This window comes from Carcharodon carcharias, chromosome 4 (genome assembly GCF_017639515.1).
Source record: "Carcharodon carcharias isolate sCarCar2 chromosome 4, sCarCar2.pri, whole genome shotgun sequence".
Taxonomy (NCBI): domain Eukaryota; kingdom Metazoa; phylum Chordata; class Chondrichthyes; order Lamniformes; family Lamnidae; genus Carcharodon; species Carcharodon carcharias.
This window is the reverse complement of record NC_054470.1, coordinates 147,592,244-147,617,109: the sequence shown is the minus strand read 5'-3', so window position 1 is coordinate 147,617,109 and position 24,866 is coordinate 147,592,244. Positions and strand designations below refer to the sequence as shown.

The 24,866-nt window shown below is 41.4% G+C and overlaps 1 protein-coding gene across 1 annotated transcript in view; it reads right to left on the bottom strand.

Annotated features, from left to right (window-relative positions):
- Positions 1–24,866, bottom strand: part of LOC121276884 (EGF-like repeat and discoidin I-like domain-containing protein 3) — a 318,995-nt gene that overhangs the window by 221,220 nt on the left and 72,909 nt on the right. Inside the window, exon 3 of the mRNA XM_041185494.1 lies at positions 480–509. Within this exon, the coding sequence (XP_041041428.1) occupies positions 480–509 (30 nt within the window). The remainder of the gene's footprint in view (positions 1–479; positions 510–24,866) is intronic.

The window sequence follows — 24,866 nt, the reverse complement described above, 5'->3', positions numbered from 1 at the left end:
CAGCATGCAGAAGCATTTTTGCGGGATGTATGGAGTGAGATAGGAGGTTGTGTGACAGGAGGGAATAAATAAAAGGGAGGTGCACCACAAACATATTCAACATGCAGACAAGTGTAAATATGACCACTTGTATTCCAGGTGGATCAATCAGTTTCTTGACAAAATTGTTCACCAGGACATTGGCTGATGTAACAACATTCTAAAAAGGAACCGCACCAAGAATATGCTTGCTGTGCAAGAGAATGTGCCTGCCTTAATTTGTATCTTAATACAGGCTATGCCCAACAGTTTCAGACTAATGGCCATGAATACCCAGAAAGTGTATTTTGCGTAGTCAGTAAGACTGTTTAACTGGCTCTAGTTAAAGTGGATTAAACTACGCTTGAGCAGAACTGCACATGCAGGATTGACGGGTAACAGGTAGCATGCATATTCAAATGAAATGACCACTTTGCACACAGCATATAGCAAAATCCCACCTGCTGTAGTTGACTCCTCTCCATCTGCAGCTGTTGGCATTAAATACAGAGTCAGTAAATGGATAGAAATGATCAAAACACAGTTCGGCTGTCAGCTAAAGTACTCATGCATGGATATTTGCAACACTTAATCAACTGTGGCTGCTTTCAATCTAAAAACATTCAAACACCATTACAAATATTTCAAGTTTGTCAAATTAATGAAAGTTCAATGTTAAGGTCAATACAAGCCAATCTGACATTTAAACTCAAGCATAAGTTCTTAACACATTAAATAATTGATAACTTTATTGAAACATGCTTGAAAACTCTGTTTCTAAAATCAAGGACGCTTTCCTGCAGTTTATTAGCATTTCAATTCAAATGGCTCTAACCTGCAGAAATAGAAGTTTGTGTTGGGAAAATGTGAACTCGTCCACTTTGGCAGGAAGAACAGAAAAGCAGCATATTATTTAAAGGGAGAGAGGTTGCAGAACTCTGAGATACAGAGGGATCTGGGTGTCCTGGCACATGAATCACAAAAAGTTAGTATGTAGGTACAGCAAGTGATTAGGAAGGCAAATTTAATGTTGTTGTTTATTGTGAGGGGAATAGAATATAAAACAAGTATTTTGCTACAGTTGTATAGGACAAGACCTCACCTGGAGTATTGTGTAAAGTTTTGGTATCTTTAATTAAGAAAGGATATAAATGTGTTAGAAGTAGGTCAGAAAATTTTCACTTGACTGATAGGCGAGATGGTGGAGGTTTACCTTATGAGGAAAGGTTGAACAGGTTGGACCTGTATCCATTGAAATTTAGAAGGATGAGAGGTGATCTTATTGAAACACATAAGATCCTGAGGAGATTGACAGGGTGGATGCTGAAAGGATGTTTCACCTCATGGGAGAGACTAGAACTAGGGGACACAGTTTAAAAATAAGGGGTCTCCCACTCAAGATGGAGATGAGGAGATTTTTTTTTTCTCTCAAAGGGTCATGAGTCTTTGGCACTCTCTACCCCGAAGAATGGTGAGGGCAGGGTCATTGAATATTTTTAAGGCAGAGGTAGATAGATTCTCGACTAACCAGGGAATCAAAGGTTATTGGGGGATAGGCAGGATAGTGGCATTGAGGCCACAATCTGATCAGCCATGATCTTATTGAATGGCAGAGTGGGCTCGAGGTGCCAAATGGCCTACTCCTGCTCCTAATTTGTATGTTTGTATGTTCATATGTAAACATAGTTTAACATTGAATTGGATTGCAGCAAAAATAGTATGAAAATGGGATGGTAATGTCCACCCCCACCTACTGTGCATGCTGTGATTGTCACTGGCTACTCTTTCCTTGTCTGCCACATGGAAACACTGGTGACTTAGGGAGAGGGGCTCACTCTGCCACTTCTAGTCCAGTTATCATTGCTCTCCATAATTATCTGATGAAACGTGATGACAGGGTCATAAGGTCCCAAGATATTTCTGGATAGGGGCACAGGGCTGATTAAAGGCCTCCTTTCCCTTTAATTTGGCCTATACGCATACAGTTGTAGGCTTTATTCTCAGGTGAGGCCTACCGAAGACCTGGCTAAGATCGTGTGTCAGAGCTTTTCTCCGTTTTTAACTGCTTTTCTGGTGCTGAAGCATTGTTTCTAGGATTTGCCAGCTTTTTAATGGCAGGTTTCCTTTTCACACTGGGAGCTCACACTGCATCACAAATAACCTCTAAAAAGGTAATGGGGTGGGATGGAGTGAGAGTTGCGGATAGATATCTTGTTTTGTTGCTACAATGCCACAAAGCTGAGAATACTGTCCAGTATGTTACAATGTTTGCAACATGAGAAAACTTTGTTTACACAGTGAGTTGTTGTGATATGGAACGCACTGTCTGATGATGGTGAAGGGTGATGATGGAGGCAGATTCAATAGAAACATTCAAAATAAAAAAAGTGGAATAGATACTAGAAGGGAATAGATGTACAGGGCTATGGGGTAGGAGAAGGGGGACAGAATATAAAAGTAGGGATGTTTTGCTACAGTTGTACAGGGCATTGATGAGAGCACATCGGAAGTACTGTTTACAGTTTAAGAAAGGATATAATTGCATTAGAAACTGTTCAGAGAAGGTTCACTCAATTGATTCATGGGATGAGGGTGTAATCCTGTGAGGAAAGATTGGACAGGTTGGGCCTATACCTATTGGAGTTTAGAAGAATGAGAGCTGATCTTATTGAAACATATAAGGTCCTGAGAGGACTTGACAGGGTGAATGCTGAAAGGATATTTCCCCTGTGGGAGAGAACAAAACTAAGGGGCACAGTTTAAAAATAAGGGCTTTCCCATTTAGGACAGAGATGAGGAAAAATGTTGTTCCTCAGAGAGTCGTGGGTCAGCGGAACTCTCTTCCATCGAGAGTGGTGGAGGCGGGGTCATTGAATATTTTTAAGGGCAGAGGTAGATAGATTCTTGGTCAACAAGGGAGTCATAGCATATCGGGGTATAGGCAGGATAATGACATTGAGGCGACAACCAGATCAGCCTTGGACTTATTGAATGGAGGAGCAGATTTGAGGAGCCAAATTGCCTACTCCTTCTCCTAATTTACATGCTTGTATGGCTGTGAATATAGGGTAGCTCCGCCAGTTGGAGTCCAGGATCATGGTGACTATGTTAGTGGACTAGTAATCCAAAGGCATGGACTGATTATTCTGCCACAGAAACTGGGGAACTTAAATTCAATCATTTAAATAAATCTGGAACATAAAGCTAGAATCAGTAATGGTAACCATGGAAGTACCAGAATTGTCCATTAGGAAAGGAAATCTGCCATTCTTATCTGGTATGGAATATATCTGCTCTGCAGCAATATGATTCCCTCCTAACTGCCCTCTGAAATGGCCTAGCAAACCCTTTAGTTGTATTCAAGATGATGGTAGTGTATAGACTGCAGCATTTCAAGAAGGCAGCTTATTACCATATTCTCCAGGGCAATGAGGGGTTGGAAATATGCTTGGCCTTGCTAGCGACACCCATATCCCACCAATGAACAAATCTTTAAAATAGAGCTGGCACAGACAGATTGGGTTGAATGGTATCCTGTGCTCTATCATTCAATGATTCCATAATATGAGAAGAAATTTCAACAGCTTTTGGTTATATCAAAGTAACTTCAAATTTGTATTTTTCTTTTACATTGAGTTGATGTGAAAACAAAAATTTCTAGTTGCATATCTCAAACTGAAATTCCAAAACCTTGGTTTAAATTTAATCAAATGCAACACTTAAGCCTTTGGAAAAAAATTGAGATTTTAATAAGCATTTAGAGTGCTGGTGTAAGGCTACTGTTGAATCTATATACACAACCCTATCAGGTAGCACATTCCAACTCCTAACCAATCATTGCATAAAAAACATTTTCCTTATGTTGCCTTTTTTCCCAATCACCTTAAATTTGTGCCCTCTTGTTGTCAACCCTTCAGTTGTTGAGAAGAGTTTCTCTTAGTTTATTCTATCTAAATATTCAACATTTCAAACCTTTCTGTCAAAGCACTCTTTCTCTGCTCTAAGGAAAACAGCACAAGCGTCTCCAGTATATTCTGCGATTGTAATCCTCATCCCTGATACCATTCTAGTATATCTTCCCCAAGACCAGTTGGCCGGGTGGGCAAGTTGGAGAATCGCCTTGTGAAAGCTGGCCATGGTGCAGCCACTGGTGGAGGTGCTCTTTATTAAGATTTGGACCAATATCCATCATGGTTCAAGCTAAAGGCGCAGCCTTGCAGTGCGGGTTAGGAGAATGCCTGCACCTGAGCTGAGCTCAGCATGTAGTCCAGTGGCCGAAGCTGCCACCAATCGGTCAAGTGGAGTAAAGGTGGGATGGGTTTCGGACAGCCATTAAACGCACTACACACTGGCCATCCAAATAGTGACCAGCACTTTCCGGCATGCATGAAGTGCATTCAGGCTTAACCAGGAGAGGTCCTTATGACACATAAGCTAATCTACACATCTCTCTCTTTGAACTACAGGAGGAGAACACCAGGATCATGGAGCCTGGTGATTTGGTGGTGTGCCTCATGGCTTACAGAGACAAGAGAAGAAGAAGAAGAGAGCAGCGGAGGCACCTAGCTCAACAAAGGGGGGAGCACCTCCCTCAAGAAGAAGGGGCAGCAGGGCCTGCTGCGCACACAGTTGAAGATCCACAGCGAGTCATTGCTTGTAGGTGCTTCGCTAGACCCAGGGTCTATAGACAGTGCCTTTCATTCCTGCAAATGACTGAGAACCAGTGCTGCCAATGACTGCGCATGTCTAGGGTCGGTCATGTATGCTACCTGCTGTAGCGTTTGGTGCCATAGGGACATGGAGGGAATCTACACCAGTGGCTCGTTCCAGAGCTCCACCGGTGACCTTCAGACACAAGTGTATCCAGGAGGTCATGGACACCATCTTCACAAAGGCACTGAACTTTGTGCATTTTGCCTGGTATCAGGAAAGCCAGGAAGCAAGAGTGCTAGGATTTGTGCAGGTCTTAGGTTTCCCACAGATACAAGGTGCAAGGGCAGATGAGAAGGATGCCAGGTGTGCCTGTGTGCTGAGTAGAGCCATGGACAGGATGAGGAGGTGATCTCCAGAGGAGATGATATCTGAGGCTGTGGGTGCGAGAGTGAGTGCTGATGTCCCTTGAGCTGACAGTGAGTGAGATGCCAGTGAATGTGTGATGGGCTTGTGGGTGGGTGAGTTGAGATTGATGAGATGGTTGCCTTACCCTGGTGGCACTGATGGGATCATTTAACCGTTTCCTGCATTGGATGGCCGATTTCTTGTGTACAGTGTTGTCATTGACCACTTCTGACACCACCTCAAAGCCGGAATGTGGGACTGATGGACCTCCTGCGGCCAGAACAGGGGTAGGGACATCACGGCAGGCCTCCATGGCATCCAGCACCCAGGGATGCATCACTAAATCAGGGGGCTGCACTCTTCCTGGCTTTTGGGGCCATGTCTTCACCAGAGCAGCCCTGGGCTGCAGTTTAAATATGGCACCCAGTGTAAGGAAGTGGCGAGATAACAGTGTGGTGGGCATATCGGAAGCTGCCTGCCAGCGATCCAGTGTGTTTCTCATTACTGCATAATTGATGAGGCGGGAAGGGGATGATACGGCATGAAAATCCACCATTGTTGCCAGCTGGTAAAAGGTCTTTACTCACTTAGTGCAAATCTGGGATGATTCCACCCCTAGTCTTTCAGGTATAAACTATCAAGAAAGTCTGGGGAAACTCAGGCTTTTCAGCCTTGGATGAAAATATACGAGAGGTGGTTTTATAAAAGGTTGTTTGAGGTAGCAAATGGCTTGGAAAAGGTGAATCAGGAAATTATTTTGAATGCAATAAGAACAATTATCAGGCGTGGCATTTAACAGAAGAGCGAACCAATATTGCCCATTTAACACAAAGTCAAAATTGCCCTCAGAAAGTGAACCTCTGAATTAGTTCAAGAATTATTTGGATTCTGCAGTGAGGGAAAGCTTAGGACATTCTGCTTGGTGAACTAAGATAGGGCCAAACTGCCTTGCTGATCTGTTTATGATGCACACTATCCCCAGATAAACAAGGGGTTCTTTAGGCTTTTTGATCATTGATAGCATGGTTTTAGTATCAAAGTCTGCACTAAAGGATGGATTTTTGCAAGTTTCTCCCTCTCAGCTCCTGTAACATTGATAAAAATTCATTAGAAAACTCATTTACATGTGTCAGTGGGGTTTGCAAACAGGGGTTACAAGTGATCCCAAAGGAAATTTCTCCACCAGATCCTTTTAAAAATAGCTTTTCTTCTCAGTTTTACCCAAATTTATAAAGCAGTGATTAACCAAATAGTTTAATGCATTTGTAATTATATCTAAAGCTCTTGTTGGCAATACTTATGATTTAGTTTAATATATCTATAATCAGCTTGAAGTCCTTTTCAACTAAAAATGCTCTCTAAATCATTTTACGGCAGTAAAATATAATTCTGAAACTATCGATCTGATGAATTACCCCACGGCTATATCAAATGCTGGCAATATTGGAAAGACAATAAAAATGATTCTTGTCCCAGTCAATATTTTACAGAGAAGGGGGTGGGAGTTAATTTTGACTTTGTGACTTAGCGTGAAACTAGCATTGGCAAATCCACAGCCCGTTTTATGTCCCTGCCAATTTCTTTTTACCATTAAAGTCAAGATCCATTTTAAATAAAAAGAAATGGAAGAGATGCAAAATGGGTCTGCCAATTGCACCATTCAAAATTACTGCCAGGAACTTTACCCAACAAAGGGTAAAAATATCGATTTACATAAGAATGGCAGTCATAGCATGATGCAAATGATCTCACTGACTGAACTTGCACAGATGTTTTCACCAGATATAAGTGATTTATAGTAATTATCCATCTGTGCAAGCTTCCATCAAAACAGTGGGTTGCCTGAGGGAGTGCTTGCACAGTTGACGGGAATTTAAAGGCTGCATGCTCACCTGGCAGATGAAGAGGGTTTAAAGCAGCTACACTCTCGCAAAATGTAGCATTCTAGGGAGGAATAAATTACTTGGGTCCTGTGGTTCCCAACATATTCCACCACTGGTGGGTTTTCTTCATCCTCTGGATCTGTTGTAGACTAATTTATAGTAATTGACTATCATAATTAGTCATCAGCTGCATTATCATTATATCATGAAACTTCAAAGATTGTAGAAAGCAAATTAGGCAGACCTTGATCTTGTTTCATCTAGCAATTCCGATATTCCCAAAATGGAGGGTTTCAGCCATCCATGCCCAGGCGAATGGATATCGTACTAGAAGTCATATTGGGTGAAAAGGGAGAAAAAAGAGGCTGCCTTCTTTGACAAAAAGGCCATCATGGGTGTGATGGGAGGTGCTGGTGGTGAGGAGAGGGTGATGGTGAATGATGGGGTGGAGGCAATGGAAATGGGACCACTGAAAACCGCGTTTTCTTTATAATCCTGTTCCAAATGCATTTATCAGTTATTTCTGGCTCCTTTTCCCATCTCACCATAATAAATCACATTCGTGAGAAAAAAGCAAAAAGGCTTAAGAGGGGAGAAGTAGAAGAGAAAGAGGGAAAATGAATGAAAAGAACTGATGCAGTGTGAAACAGAAACACAAAGGCAGTAGAGACAGGTGAGTGAGCAGCCATATTCTCTGAGTTGTGTTTTATTGTGTGTATATAAATCATATATGCATGTGCACTAATAGTACTGTCATGTGCATGGGGAATCAACACTAAGCATTATCTTCAGGTAAAGCAGAGTTAGAGCAAGGGGGATAATGCAAACAAGTTTTGCAAATATAATTCAGTTCTCTTTTAAGTCATTTATTCTGTTCTTATTTTATGGAATGCTTTTATCTTTATATTTGTGGCAATCTGATGTGCAATATACCTTTAAGGAGAATGTTATAATAAAAGATCACATGATCTTATTCAATGACAGAGTAGCATGGGCTATTTTAGTAGTCTGTACCACCTCTGTAGTCAGTAGCTAATAGTCTTGATTAGGAGTCTTTAATGTAGATACAGTTGTGAGTACACAAGTGTAGTTGCTGAGTTCCTTTGTAAATAAATAGGATGTGTTCTACAAAGGAACCGTCTATTGATTTACTCTGTCCATGGTAGCAACTCGGTCATTCCAAAACAAGTGTGCAACCCAGAACCATCAGTCCAACTAAACGAGTGACCAAAGATCCAACAAACTGGTGATGAGGTGAAAAAGCAAGAAAAAGGAAGGATGAGAAAAAAAAGCAAGAAAATCGAGGAAGGAAATCAAGTAAACCGAAATCGGGTCGTACTTCACACAGTAATTGTAAGTAGAATTTCTGTCCTAATCGTCAAAGCAGTCCCCTTGAAGCATACCACAGTTTGAAAGAGTTAATCCTTCTGACCTAACAGTGGACGATTGGTCTCATTATGTTGAATGCCTCGCGTTCTTTTCCAAGCAAATGACATTGCGGGGGAGGAGAAGAGGTGCACGATCCTCTTATCCACATGTGGGAGTAAGACTTATGGATTGATCTGAAGTTTAATAGCACCCAGTGCACCGGATTTGAAAAGGTTTGATGATTTAGCGAACCTTGTGAAGAATCATTAGCAGCCCAAGCCCTAGGTAATGATTCAATGGTTCAAATTTAACTCAAGAAAAAGAGCCCCAGGGGAGGCAGTCACTTGTTATGTGGCACGTTGAAACAGTTAACAGAATATTAGGAGTTTGATACATCTATAAATGAAATGCTTAGAGATTGCTTGGTGTGCAGTATAAATGAAGATTCAATTCAGAAGAGATTACTGCCTGATTCAAATTTGGATTTTCAGAAGGGACAGGAAATAGCACTGGCCATGGAAGGCACAATGAGGGACTCAAAAGCCATACAGGGAGTACAAAATGGCACTGTTGCCCACATTGGGCAGGGAGCCCCAACCAAAAATGGCTTGAAAATGTACAGATCTGATGAGAAGCAGGAAGCAGCCACAGCTTACAGACAAATAAAAAGAAATGACTTAGCAGTGAAAACATGGAATAATGGTTAGAGAGATGGAAGCAGACAACCTTGTAATGAATGGAAGTTTAAAAAAGTCAAATATTTTTACTGTCATCAAAATGGACACCTCATGAAACATTGCAAGGATGGAATCAGGCAGATTTTCAATCAAAAGAAAAAAACCCATGAGATTCATAACATAGAAGAAACCATTTCCGATATTTATTCATTGTATAATTTAAAGGTAGGAAGAACAGAACCAATCTATGTAACAGTGAGGGTGAATAATAGGTCTATCAGAATGGAAGTGGATACAGGAGCTTCCTCTAAGGTAATAGGTGAGCACCCCTTTAAACACCTGAACAATGGGAATGTAAATTAAGTTTGGAAGAAACAAATGCCAAATTGAAACCTTCCATGGGAGAAGACATTAAAATTAAAGGCATAAGCATGGTTACTGTACAGTCTGGAAGTCAATCAGTGAAATGACTCTCGATAGTGGTAGCAGGTGAAGGGCCAAGTCTCCTTGGACAAAACTGGCTGAAGGAAATTAAATTGGATTGGACTGAGATCTTCCAACTGGCAGCCACTGAGCTACTACAAAAATACACCTTGATTTTCCAAGATGAACTCGGGAAGATCCAAGGGCTACAAGCAAAAATTCATGTTGATCTAGATTCGACCCTTCCGATTTATGAAGCAAGGCCAGTACCTTATGCAATGTGGAAAAAGGTAGATGCTGAATTTGATAGATTAGAGAAACTGGGAGTTTACGACCTCTGCAGTACTCAGAATGAGCAGCACCAATAGTCCCCATACTTAAACCTGACCAAAGTGTTCAAACTTGGGGGACTACAAATTGACTGTCAATAAAGCGGCTAAATTGGAAAGACACCCTATACCAAAAATTGATGACTTGTAGCTAAGATAGCAGATGGAACCACCTACACGAAGCTTGATATGAGTCATGCTTATCAACAATTGGAGTTAGAGAAGGCCTCCCAGAAGTTTGTCACAATTAATACACACAAAGGATTGTACCATATAGCCGTTTGCCTTTTGGTGTATCCTCTGCATGCGCCATATTCCAGAGAATAATGGAAAACCTACTGCAGAGATTGCCTCATGTTGTGGTTTATTTAGATGATGCTCTAGTGACAGGATTCACTTAAAATGAGCATTTGGCAAACTTGGAAGAAGTTTTGAAGCATTTTTCACAGGTGGAGTGCATGTTAAATAAGAAAAGTGTAAGCAAAAGAGGTAGTCTATTTAGGTCATAGGGTAGATGCACAGGGCCTCCACCTGGTTGAGGGAAAAATGAGAGCTATTAGAGAGGCCCAGCACCAAGGAGCACCTCCAAGCTAAAATCATGCTTGGGAATGGTCAATTACTATGGACGCTTTTTGCCCAATTTGTCGACAGAACTAGCACCCTGTATTACCTACTCAAGAAAAAACAACAGTGGTCTTGGCAAACACCAAAGAAAGACTCTTTCACAAAAGTGAAACAGCTGTTGCACTCATCCACTCTATTAGTACATTTTGACCAAAGAAAAGAGTTAGTCTGACATGTGATGCATCTCCTTATGGAGTGGGAGCAGTGCTCCCCATCTAATGTGGCTCAGAATGACCTATTAGATATGTAATAAGAATGCTCAACACAGCGGAAAAGGGATACTCACAGATAGAAAAAGGTTTGTCAATCATCTTTGGTGTCAAGAAATTTCACCTGTATGTACATGGTCATCATTTTACAAACATTTATGGTATCACCATAAGCCTTTGCTAGGATTGTTCATTGAGGACAAGGCTATACAACCATAGTCTCAGCAAGAATATAGAGATGGGGTTGATTCTGGCAGTGTATAAGTATACTTCCATCCACAGGCCTGCAAATCAGATTGCAAACGCTGATGCACTTAGTCGTTTGCTTTTGAAAGAAAATGATGCGAATATTCCAGTTCCTCAAGAGCTTGTTTTATTATTGAACTTCTTAGATTCATCATCGGTATGTGCTAGATAGATTAGAGATTGGACAAGACGAGACCCAGCCTTATCCAAAGTACAAGAGCAAGTTCTTCATGGTTGGCCACAAAAACAGGAATCTGATTAAATGAAACGGTATTTTCACAGAGACATGAGATAACCAGCCAGGATGGTTTCGTATTGCAGGGAGCTCGAGTGATTGTTCCTCCAAAAGGACAAGAGCCATTGTTAACTGAACTACATAGTCCAGATATTTCCTGAATGAAGACCATAGTATGCAGCTATCTATGGTGGCCTGGAATGGATGGAGAAATAGAGAGCTTAGTGAAAAGCTGTATGCAGTGTCAGTAAGTGCAAAAGTTACCTCCAGCAGCTCTGTTACACCCGTGGGAGTGGCCAGGAAGGCCTGGGTGCAATTGCATATTGACTATGTGGGACCTTTTATGGGAACAATGTTTCTTCTTATTGTTGATGTTCACGCAAAATAGATGAACATATATGAGGTAAAGTCACCAACATCTTCTGCTACAATTGACAAGCTGCAACAAAGTTTTGCCATCAAAGGATGACCAGAAGTGCTCATATCAGACAACGGCACAGCATTTACAAGTGCTGAGTTTCAATGGTTTATCAGCCTCAATGGTATTACTCATGTAAAAACTTCATCATACCACCCTTCTTCGAATGGACTGGCCGAGCAAACTGTTCAAACATTCAAAAATGGTATGAAGAAATTAACTGGAGACTCCATAGCGACCAAGTTGGCAAGTTTTCTTTTCCATTACAGAACAACCCCTCACACGATAACAGGTATCACACCTACTGAGTTGTGATAAATTGTCGTCTCAGGACAAAATTGAGCATAATAGTGCCAAATTTAGGGGGGAAGGTGGAAAGGAGCCAGGGAAGTCAGAAAACTGTATATGATTGGCATAGTCATGCCAGAAGGTTTACCGTAGGAGAGACAGTATATGTGAAAAATTTTGGTGAAGGACATAAATGGTTATCAGGTGAAATAAGTGAAGTCATTGGACCTCTTTCTTACCACGCGAAAATAGAAGATCGAATTATTCAGAGACATATAGATCATATAAGGAGGAGAGAAATAAGCTATCAGGAAATGATCCCTCCAGTGTTCACAACTGCACCAACATTTCCTGATGAAAGAACTAACTGAGTACAGATGTGTTTGAAGGGTTGGCTGCACCTGCAAGAGTTAAGGAAACAGATTTACAGGTGTCCACTGAAGAACCTGCTGTTCGGACACCAGAAAAGCAGGTTCCTGACAAAATATCTGAAGCTGTAGGGCTGAGACATCCTACACGCATAAGGAAACTCCCAGGAAGACTAAATTTGTAAATTACTTATCTGTGTAAATAATTTTATATTTTGAGAAAAAGTGTATTTGTAACTGTAAAATATATTTCTGAATAAAGGGGGTGGGATGTGATAATCTCTTGTGTAATATATCTTTAAGGAGAATGTTATAATAGATCACATGATCTTATTATCCAATGACAGAGTAGCGTGGGCTACCTTAGCAGTCTGTAGTCAGTAGTTAGTAGCCTAGAGTAAGAGTCTGTAATGTAGAGGCAGGGTTTTAGTTGTAAGTACACAAGTGTAGCTACTGAGTTCCTTTGTAAATAAACAGAATATGTTCTACATAAAAACCGTCTACTGATCTGCGATCTCTATGGTACCAATTGTCATCCCAAAACAGGCATGCAGACCTGATCCATTAATCCAACTAAACTAGTGGCCAAGGATCCAACAATATTATTCATAGTTAACTTGCAAAACTCATAGCAGTGTCATGGTTATTGAGTACAATAGTGTGGTGGTTATGTTGTTGGACTAGTAATCTGGAGAACCTAAGTTCAAAGCAGTTTGAGTATCTGAACTCAAGTTTAAAAAATCTGGAAATGAAAAGCTGATTTTCAGTAAAAACAAGCTGTTTAGCATTAAAACTTAATTGCTTCAATATAAAGTTGTCTATGGAAGGAACCCACTGTCCTTACCCAGTGCGGCCTATACCTGACTCCAGACCGAAACCCACATGATTTACGTTAGCTGTCCTCTGAAGTAGCCGAGCAACTCACTGAGTTGTATCAAACTGGCAATTAAAGGCAGAATTTTTTTTCAAATAACCGGTTGGAGCATTGGAGTTTCCTGACAGTATAGAGTAGATACAACGCTGAGACATTGCAGCACTTCTACAGGCTACAGGATGTAATTACAGCATGACAAGTTAACAGGCAGTTCCCATTACAAATATGAAAGTTGACACCAGAGTGTGGCAAAAACATGACAACAGGAACAAAGGTTCTGTGTGACAAGAAATGCATAACAATATTAGTATCTCTCCTGTCACTTTTCTGATGGGAAGACAGAGGAACTGAGTCATGCCCTGAAAATGTATTTAACATAAAAGCAGAAGCCCTTTACTGTAATCCCGCACAAATTTAAATAGAAACAATTAATGGAATGTATTTGATTTTGTAAAAATAAATAAAAGAACCTGGTAGCCATGGTGCTGGACATTTAATCTACCATTTTGATAAATTTCCAAATTACTTAAAGCAACAGCTATTTAATTGAATGAGATTCTTATAAATTTGCAAATGATAAATATTTTTCATTTGTCATAAAATGTAGTCCCACAAAATGTATTAAATAAATGGAGCAAAATTTATTCATAAAATTAAAGGAACAAATACAAAATGGTTTCCGATAGGCATTAATGAAATAGAACCTGTGAGCATTATTAATTATGCAGCAGGCGGGAATACGCTAAGAGTATTTTTAATCAATAATCTTTTCAGCTGCAGGCGGGACAAGGACTGAGTGGGAATATTTATAAACACATTTATATTACTGCCAGGACTGGGTCAGGTAATATTTTCAAATGAGTTTATATTCCAGATAGGAACAAGCTCTGAGGAACGGAGTTGCATTGGGAAGATTTTACAGATGAGAACACAATCTAAAGAGAAGGAATGAGTCAGGAATATTTTCAATGGCCTTTTTAAAAAGGAGCTGTGAATTTTTCTTTACTATTCTCAGGACTGATTAGGGACCAGGTTTCAGGATAGCAGGCATTTTTTAATATAAATTTTCAGGAGTGATGCTGCATCAGAATGCATGGCTAGCCAGGAAATTAGGCTGAACTCCATTGCTTTCACCCCTCTAACAGCATCATTACCTCCTTAATGTGCCTCCTGTCCCCTAACATACTCATTTACCCTCATCCACATCCCAAACATCCGCCTGCAGCTCCACAGCATATTCATTGTCATCCTGTTTGCTTAACATTTCCTCTACCAATCAAATATCTTATTTCTTGCCCTCTCTCTAACATCTGATTATCAATGACTCCCTAACATCTCCCTCCCTTACATGTACTCCCTAAAATTCCCTGGTCTTTACCCTCATTGTTTTGCCCTGCAAAGTCACCTTCACTATTCTAATATCTCCACTTCATCTTTGAATATTCACCTCTGTGTACCTGCCTGCCTAGCATTTTCCCCCAGTTTATTACCTCTAAGATATGTGTAAGAATGCTTTTAAGTCATTCCAGTACAACAAATATACATCAGTGCTAAGAGCACTTTAAAAAATGCTTGCTTCCAGCCTCCGGGAAGGAGGGGAAGGGAACAGAGGATGGGTCATAATATGATGACAGGAAAAAATTGTTCTAGGCTTGAAGGCAGTAAGGCCTAAACAACTGTAAATTCGGCTCAGAAGAGAAGACGGCAAGAGAGACTGAAAAATAGAAGAAAATTAAATTAAAAATATGTTGTTCAAAAAAGTTAAAAGTAAAGTTGTTAAAAAAGATAAAAATTCAAAACATAATTTTTTGAAAAATTCTGGCCCAAGTCCTGAAATCTTCAAGTATGGCCACCCAGTGGGCAGAGCATGTTAGTACATGGAAAAAGTAAAAAACAGCAGTCACCCGGTGACCACAAATATATATTTAACATAGCTGCAGGAATTTACTTTGGGAAAAATTGACACAAAGTGTGAAACAAAACATGGGGACGGAAGTAATGTTGTTTTGACAGGATATATGTGCAAATGCAACATTTTTAGTATGAATTAGATATAAATGTAGTTCCGTATAAAAGGCCAAAGCTTCATGGGGATAATTTTAAGTACCTCATACTAGCGTGAATGAGACACTAGCAGCCTACATGTGGCATCAGCACTTACTATTCTGCTGACACTGGCAGCAGCTTAGATTAGATCCTGAGAGACAAAGGACAACAACCATAACTTTCAATTACAAAAGCAAGATACAAAATACAGTAGAGAAACAGACAAAGACATCTTTTGAACATCTTTATCTATCGGAATAATTCAATGCAAGAGCAGGCATGAACCATGAGGCATGGCCCTCCTGTCTTGGACATCACGGCTGGGAAAGATAAATGAGAATGAACAGAGGCTACTTGAGCTTTGCCTGCTACCACAAGTTTTGTGGAACTTTGTGTAACTAGCACCTTCTTTGATAACAAACCATGCCACAATGTGTCCTGGAGACATCCAAGGTCAGGCATTAATTGGCTGTGATCATCACCAGATGTGACTATCTGAACAACATTCTCATTACATGCAGCTACCACAGCGCTGGCTGTGCACTAGGGTGAGGCCCAACCCTTGAAGTTCTTTCAGTCAAAGTAGAAATACTATCAACGTCAGCCATTCTGCCTACCCAGATATAAAAAAACATTTCCACAATTCGATTAAGCTGGCGCTCTCCAACATTTCCACATAGAGTACAGAAGCAAAACAGAACATACTCCGTGTCACCATCTACAATGCTTCACTCTCAACAAATGAAAAGCAAGAGTGGAAAATGCTGCCTGTTCAAAGCTAACACCAATGTGATGGAGCCTATCACTGAAGCCAAGTAATCCACTCTCATTCATATCAAGAGAGATCTAAGCGAGAAATCTCTGAATGCACTAAGAGCCGCTCGAAGTAAAGTTCAACAGGCTGCTAGGTGGTATGCCAATGACTACTGGTTACAACTCTGCCAGGATATCCAGATGTCCTTCGACACAGGGAATGCCAGGGGCATGTATGATGGGATCAACAAATCAACAGATCCATCACCAAAGAAAATGACTTCATTGAAAACAAAGGCAGGGGAGGTCATCACTGATAGCAATAAACAGTTGAAACGATGGGTGGAACATTACCTTGAGTTGTACTCTAGGGAGAACATTGTCACTGAGGGAGCTCTAAACATGATAGAAAGCTTCAGTCTTCTAATTCCAGCTCCAGCTGTGTATTCACCATACCCCCTGACCTTCCCCTCTCTGATGCTGAACGTTCAGCGCTCAGCAAAGGACTCAGTTTCATACCCTTATGCCCTCACCTCAATGAATTTCAGGCTCGGCACGATGCTGACCTCTTCTTCCGCAGCCTTCGTCTCCATGCTCACTTCTATGGGCAACTCAACACAAATTGGAGGAACAGCATCTCATCTTCCGATTAGGCACTTTACAGCTTTCCAGACTTAACATTGAGTTCAACAACTTCAGATCATGAACTCTCTCCTCCATCCCCACCCCCTTTCTGATTCTCCTTTTTTCTAATAAGTTATATATTTTTTTAATATATTTTTATTTTCCCCCTATTTCTATTATTATTATTAAATTTATTTCCATCTGTTGATTTACCTCCACCTTTTAGCCTATTTCGATCCCTTCCCCCTACCCCACCCCCCACTAGGGCCATCTGTCACTTGCTCGTCCTGTTCTCTACCCTTAATGTCACCATTAGCACATCCTTTAGCTAATATCACCATCTTTTGTCTATGACATCTTTGGCAATCTCTTCTTTGCCTCCACCTATCACTGACCCTCTCTCCAGCTCCACCTGTCCCAGGCCCCCTTAAACAGCTTATATTTCACGTCATTTCTATTTTTCTTTAGTTCTGATGAAGACTCATACGGACTCGAAACGTTAACTGTGTTCCTCTCCGCAGATGCTGTCAGACCTTTTGAGTTTTTCCAGCTATTTTTGTTTTTGTTTCAGATTTCCAGCATCCACAGTATTTTGTTTTTATGATAGAAAGCCTGATTGTAATGACAGAGCTGGATATCAATCCAACAATGGAGCAGATTAGCAAAGCTACTTATTCGCTTTCCAATGGGCAAAGCTCCAGGTGCTGATGCTTTACCACTTGAACTCATCAAGCACAAGAAACTGGCACTCCTGCAACACGTGCATGAACTTCTCTGTCTCTGCTGGGGGGGATGAGCCAGTGAGCCAGGATATGATTGATTATGATTGTAATCCTGTACAAGAACAAGGGCAACTGCAATGATTACAACATCTATTGAGGCATCACCCCGTTGAGCATCGCAGGAAAAGCAATTACCCATGTTGCCCTTGTCAGTCTGCAGATCTTGGCTGAAAACATCTGGAGGGTCATATGGACTCAAAACGTCAACTGTATCCCTCTCTGCAGATGCTGTCAGACCTGCTGAGTTTTTCCAGGTATTTTTGTTTTTGTCCTGAATCCCAGTCTGGTTTCAGAACTGGAAGATCTACAATTGACATGAGTCCAGCAGCTGCAAGAGAAATGCCATGAAGAAAGGAGGCCACTATACACTGCCTTCATTGATCCCACTAAGAAATTTGACCATGTGAGCAGAGACTGTCTATTTACGCTGTTGGAAAAAATTGGCTGCCTGCCGAAGCTGCTGAAAGTGAGTACCTCTTTTCATGACCACGTGTTGAGTAAGGTCAACTATGATGGCGCAACATCAGAATTCTTTGAGGTCCCCAGTACGGTCAAATTGGGTTGTGGTCTGGTACCAGTGCTCTTTGACATATTCTTCTCTTTGCTGCTGTTAAATGGTTTCAGGTCATCTACAGAGGGTGTTACTTTCATACCAGAACTGATGGGAAGCTGTTCAGCCTTGTTCACCTGAGATCCAAGACAGAGGTGCACCAATCTTCATCAGAGAGTTACTCAACACTGACGATGACTCACTAACATTCCATACAGAGGAACATCTGCAGCGACAAATGGACAGACCCTCCCATGGCTGTAGAGTTTAGTTTGACCGTCAGCATCAGGAAGACAAATGTCATGGTCCAGGACGTTGTCATACCGCCATCTATCAGCATTGACACTGTGACGCTGGGGATTGTTGATAGCTTCACATATCTTAGGCTCCACAATCATCGCAATCTGTCACTTGATGCTGAAATCAACACACACAAAAAACTGCAACTGTTATGTCCAAGCTGAGTAAGAGAGTGTGAACCACAGCAACCTAACTGAGAACATCAAACCGCAAAGCCTGAGCCCTCAGTACACTCCACTACAGTGGTGAGACTTGGATAACATATGCTAGGCAGAAGAAAAGGCTGAACAGTTTCGATCTTTTCTGTCTCAGACATATCCACAGTCTCTCTTGGCGGGACAAAGTCACAAACCCAGAGGTCCAGGAGCATACGCTCATTGCTAAGACACTGCGTCGGTTCAGTCATGTTCATCGAATGGATGATGGCAGTATACCTAAAGATTTTCTGAATGGTGAATTGGCTACTGGGTCATGACTTCGTGAGCAACCATGCCTCTGCTACAAGGAACCCTGCAAGTGAGATATGAAGATGGTGGCTATTGACACTGACAATTGAGATACAGTCACTGATGGCTATGATCTCTTGAGGCTGACTGTTTGGAAGGGATTGGAAGAGGCGAGCAGAAACAAAAAGCTCAGCTGCCCAAAAAGAGGCCCCAAAGAAAACAGGGGCCAGAAAATCCTGCACCTTCTCAGCCCACTGCCTTTATCTGCAGCAAATGTGGCTCTTGAGCCACACGAGGTGGTGCTTAACACAGAGTCGACCACCGGAGCGCAAACTGTAATGTTTCTCTATTTTATTAATGCTAACATCATTAAGGCTTCTCTGCTAAAGTATTATTATCTGCTGAAAAATTCTCCCTTAATCCTTCCAAGTTCCAAACATGCCATGCTATGTGGTTTACTTCATAACTATGTTGAAATCAGGACCTATCACATAGCTTCCTATTGTTGGGACCTCGGAATTGTGGAGCTGTTTACTTCCCTTCGTTATTCATTCCTCCTAGAATTTTCTAGCTTTTATCTGTTTAGTGCCACCCAACTTCCTGATTTACTACATCTTAATTTTCATTCTTTTCATCTGAGTAATGCTTGTCGCCTGTTTCCTGAATAATAATAATAATGGCTATGACTCGTTGAAACTGGGGCAAGGATTTGAAATTATTGAATTGGCTAACCTCTTTGCTTACTAGCTCATTTGCAATTCCAATGGGGTCATAATTTCAGAAGACAACATTAATAAATGAACAAATTACAGCAGATTCTTCCTAGAGGTCTATGTTATATAACCTATTCTCTCAAAGTATCATATACTTGTATATTAATTACTAGTAAATATATTATTTTCAAAACAAAAACAGAAAATGCTGGAAAAACTCAGCCGTTCTGGCAGCATCTGTGGAAAGAGAAACAGAGGCCAATTGTGCGGGGGCGGGCGTGAACCCAATTGGCGCCCTTGATCAGGTCCGCACCACCATTTTAGGTGGGCGGGCCTTAATTGGCCCTTTAATCGATACACGCCTGGAAGTGCTGAGCGCTCCCTGTGTGGGTGGGCGGGGATTTCCTGAGTGGTTCCCTGCGCTCTTTTGCGCCTGTGCACGAAAGAGTGCAGAGACCTCCCTGAGTCACAGAGGTGCCTTAGGGAGATTTGTTTAAGTCATGGAAATTTGAATAAAGGTGGGAAAAAAATTTAAGGACAAGTCCCCTCATGTGAAACTGACACATGAGCTGGGACATTTCCATTATTTGTTTCAAAGATTTTTATTTAAATAATAAACCCTTCATGGAAACCTCATCCCGCCTGTGGATGAGGTTTCATGAAAAATGCGAAGGCCACTTGGGCTCTTCGCCTGCCCGTCACACTTATGGTTGGACGGGCAGCTCAGTCAATTACTTTAATTACTTTTTAACAGGCCTTAAGAGGCCTTTGCCAGTTCGGCGGGCGTGCAGCCGAGTCGGCTGCATGCATGCTGAACTGAATATCTGAACGACGTGCGGTGATGTCGGGATGCCCGCCTGACATCACCATGCATCGTTTTGTGCGTCGGCGAGCAGGCCCTGCCCTCCGCTCACCGAGGGGAAAATGCTGCCCAGAGTTTCTTGGCAAAGGAGAGATTCCTTCCAAGCTATGCACCATCCCGACTTGGAACTCTATCTCTGTTCCTTCACTGTCACTGGGTCCAAACCCTGAAACTCCATTCCTTACTGCACTGTGGGTGTACCTACACCAGATGGACTGCAGCAGTTCAAGATGGCAGCTCTGAAGAAGTTTTGAGGAAGAGTCATATTAGACTTGGGGTATTGACTCTGTTTCTCTCCCCAGAGATGCCGCCAGACCTGCCGAGTCTTTCCAGCATTTTCTGTTTTTTGTTTTGAATTTCCAACATCTGCATTATTTTGCTTTTATTGAAGTATATTACATTTTTCTCTTGCTGCTCTATTACTCCCTTTGTTCCTTCCAAAGTCGTTTTGATGATTACATCTAATGTTTTCTGCAAATATTTTTCTTTAATGTTGTCCTAAAAAGGAAAATGCTTGCCACACCCAATTTCCACTAAACTGTTTGATTCAAATTCAAGAAAAAAACTAACAAAATTAGTAAGTTTTAACATAGCCAGTAACCACAGGAAGATTCTATTGTGTGTTTTCAATTTTCTCTGCACCATGTAGCAAACATTTGGATAACACTATTTTGTTTTTACTCATCCGTGGGATGTGAGTGTCATTCGCAAGGCAGCATTTGTTACCAATCCCTAATTGCCCTTGAGAAGGTGGTGATGACCTGCCTTCTTGAACTGCTGCAGTCTACCTGGTGTAGGTACACCCACAGTGCTGCAGGAAGTGACAGTGAAGGAACAATGATATAATTCCAAGTCAGGGTGGTGCACGGCTTGGTTGGAAACTTGGTGTTGTTCTCATATGTCTGCTGCCCTTGTCTTTGGGTTGGAAGGTACTGTCAAAGAAACTTTGGCAAGTTGCTGCCGTGAACCTTCTAGATGGTACACAGCTGCCACCGTGCGTCAGTGGTGGAGGGGTGAATGTTGTAGATGGCGGATGGGGCGCCAATCAAGTGGACTGCTTTGTCCTGGATGATGTCGGACTTTCTGAGTGTTGTTAGTAACTGGTCCAGTTAATTTTTTGACCAATGGTAACCCTCAGGATTTTGATGGTGGGGATTCAGTGATGGTAATGCCATTCAATGTCAAGGGGAGATGGTTGGAGTATCTTTTTGGGAGATGATCGTTGGCTGGTGTTTGTGTGGTGTGAATGTTACTTGCCACTTATCTACTCAAATCTAGATGTTGCACAAGTCTTGCTGCACGCATGCACAGACTACTTCAGGATTGAAGAGTCATGAGTGGTACTGAACACTGAACAATATTCAGTGAACATCTACACTTCTAACCTTATGTTGGAAGCAAAGTCATTGATGAGGCAACTGGAGATGGTTAAGCCTAGGTCACTACCCTGAGGAACTCCTGTAGCAACATCCTGGGGCTGAGATAATTGGCCACCAACATCGCACCTATCTTCCTTTGTGCTCGACAATCTGTGTTGTCACCTCCCAAGTATGTTCCCATCCTTCTCAGCACTGCATATTTGAATCCCGCTAATCAATTTTCTGCCCCTGTTAGACCGAAACAATTTATATCAAAGTCAAAATTATATCCTATATGACTGCAACAGAGGTAGACTTTCTGTGTTCAGTGCTTTCAGACTTTTCTTTATATCACATGCAGTGAATCAAATTGGCTGAAGACTGGCATCTGTGATGTAGGGGACTTCAGGAGGAGGCTAAAATGGATCATCCACTTGCCACTTCTGGTTGAAGATGGTTGCAAATTTTTCAGCCTTGTCTTTTGTACTGATGTGCTAGGCTTTTCCATTATGAAGGATGGGGATGGTTTTTGAGCCTCCTTTTCTGGTTATGTGTTTAATCGTCCACCACCTTTCATGGCTTGATGTAGTAGGACTACAGAGCCTTGATCTGATCTGTTTATTGTGGAATCGCTTAGCTCGATCACATGCAGCTTCTGCTGTTTAGTGGTATGTTGTCCTGTGTTGTAGCTTCACCAGGTTGGCACCGCATTTTTAGCTATGCCTGGTGCTGCTCCTCATTGAACCACGGTTGATTCCTTGGCTTAATGGTGATGGTAGAATGAGGGAAATGCCAGATCAAAACCTTACAGATTGTACTGCAATACAATTCTTCTGCTCTTAGTGGCCCACAGCGTACCATAGGTGTTGAGTTTTGAGCTGCTAGATATGTTCTGAATTTGTCCCATTTAGCACAGTGATAGTGCCACACAACATGATAGAGGGTTTCCTCAGTGTGAAGAATGTTTTTGGTCTCCACAAGGACTTAGCGGTGGTAACTCCTACCAATACTGCCAAGAAGAGATGCATCTGCGACAGACCCAACAAGGTTAAATTGTTTTTTCCCTTTTGTTGGCTTCCTTACCACCTGCTGCAGGCCCAGTCCGGTAGATACATCCTTCAGCACTTGGCCAGCTTGGTTATTAGTGGTACTACTGAGTACTGCAGTCTTCCACCCAAAGTAGATTCTGTGCCCTTGTGAACATCAGTGCTTATTCCAAGTTGTGTTCAACAGGGAAGAGTACTGATTCATTAGTTGAGGAATGGAGGTTGGTGATTACCCAGGTTTAATCTGATGCCATGAATCTTCATGGGGTCTGGAGTCAATGTTGAGGACTCCCAGGGTTATGCCTTCTTGACTGCATACATTGTACCACCACCTCCCAAGGTTATGCCTTCCTGACTGTATACCCTGTTACGCCACCTCTGGTGGATCTGTCCTGTCTTCTAGGTGATCTGTCAGGGGTTTTTAATGCTTTTTCAGCTGTTCTGTCATGGTTTGATACAACTTACTGGCTTGCTAGGCCATTTCAGAAGGCAGTTAAGAATAAGAAGCCACATTGCTGTGTGTCTGGACTCTTACGTAAGCCAGGGCAAGGATGGTAATGGACGAGTTGGGACATTGGCTGCAAGGTGTGATTCTGTGAGTATGACTTTAGCTATTGCTTGACTAATCTGCAGGACAGCTCCCCAAATTTTGCCACAAGACGTTAGTGAGAAGGACTTTGCAAGGCTGACTGGGCAGGATGTGCCTTTATCATTTCTGGTGGTCTGTCAGGGTTTTTTTTTTTCATATTTTTTCAGCTTTTCTGTCATGGTTTGATACAACTTAGTCACTTGCTAGGCCATTTCAGAGGGTAGTTAAGGGTAAGGAGCCACATTGCTGTGTGTCTGGACTCTCATGTAAGCCAGGCCAAGTAAGGATGGCAGATTCCTTCCCTCAAGGACGTTAATGAGCCAAATAGGTTTTTACAACAATCCAATAGTTTCACAGTCACCATTACTGAGACTAGATTTTTATTCCAGATTTATTCATTGTTTGAATTGAAATCCCTCAGCCATCTTGGTGAAATTTGAACTACTGTCACCAAAGCATTAGCCTGGGCCTCTGAATTACTCATCTAGTAAATTACCATTGCACTATTGTACCCATGGAAATTGATAACTTTCTTAAAATAACTCAGTTTATTTTTAAAAAGAAAGGAAGAGAGATGAATGTCTAAAAAGAGGGTTAGTAGTCATGCTGCAGAATCTTTTCCCAGCCACCAACAACAATGACAGGTGTCAGAGAACAAAATAAATCCCATCTTTTTGGCTTGGGACCAATAGATGGTGGAAATGGAATAGGAATGGCATCGGTACTAAAGTAAAAATTCCAGGACAAAAATATCTTAACAAAGATACACCAATGGTAAGTGAAATCAATGTAAAATTTCTAAAATTTAAATGCATTGTCTTCTCTCCCATACTCTTTTATACGTTACTTATTTACTCCACTGGAGTACTGCAAGTCCAAAGCTTGCTTCACAAGTTTTTACTATAAGAAAACCTGTTACATGAATTCCAAAACTTCATTAAAACTTTAACTAGACGAAGATATCAAGTTCTAATATTATCTCCAGCATCCAGATTAAATGGCTTAAAAAAATGGCTTAAGTCAGATTTTGTGGGCATGGGTGGTTTCTTCAGTTTGCAATATTCATGTGTTGATCATGCTAAAACCAATATGCTGAGCAGCATTTCTTACAAAAATGATTCATAAGAATAAGATTACCCTATAAATAAAATTTCCAAAGTAGCATTCGTTCTACCAACTACTGATCCTCTGTCAGCAAGTTTTTAAAAGAAATCCTAATCAGAATTGTAATTCAGACAATCTCCATTTGTATTTTCTCACCAAAGCTGGGACAAAGCCAGAGGAGAAATGACTTTAAAAAAAATCAATCTGCACTTTTGTCCTTTGTGTCTGCGATGTCTCCAACAAGGGTTTAACTGAAAGCTAAATCCATGCAAGCCTTTGTTTCAATGAATACCATTCAAAGCCAGAGATTCTTTCAAGTTCAATTGTTTAAACATTCATTCTAAGGATGTGGGTGTTGAAGACAAGCTCAGGATTTATTGCCATTCATAGTTTTCTGAGAAGGTGGTGGTGAGCTCTCTTCTTGAACTACTACAGTCTATGTGGTAACAATATCCCCACAATGATGTTAGGAGACTACAGGGTTTAGCTTAGTGGCTTTGAAGAAATGGCAGTGATATATGTCCATGTTAGGATTGTTGTATTCCCATTCACCTACTGTTCTTCTAGGTGGTGAAGGCTGTGGATTTGGGAGGTAAAGCTGAAGTCTACTTAGAAATTTTCTGCAGTACACTGTATAGGTAATGCACATAGCAACCAGAATATGGCAAAATGGGG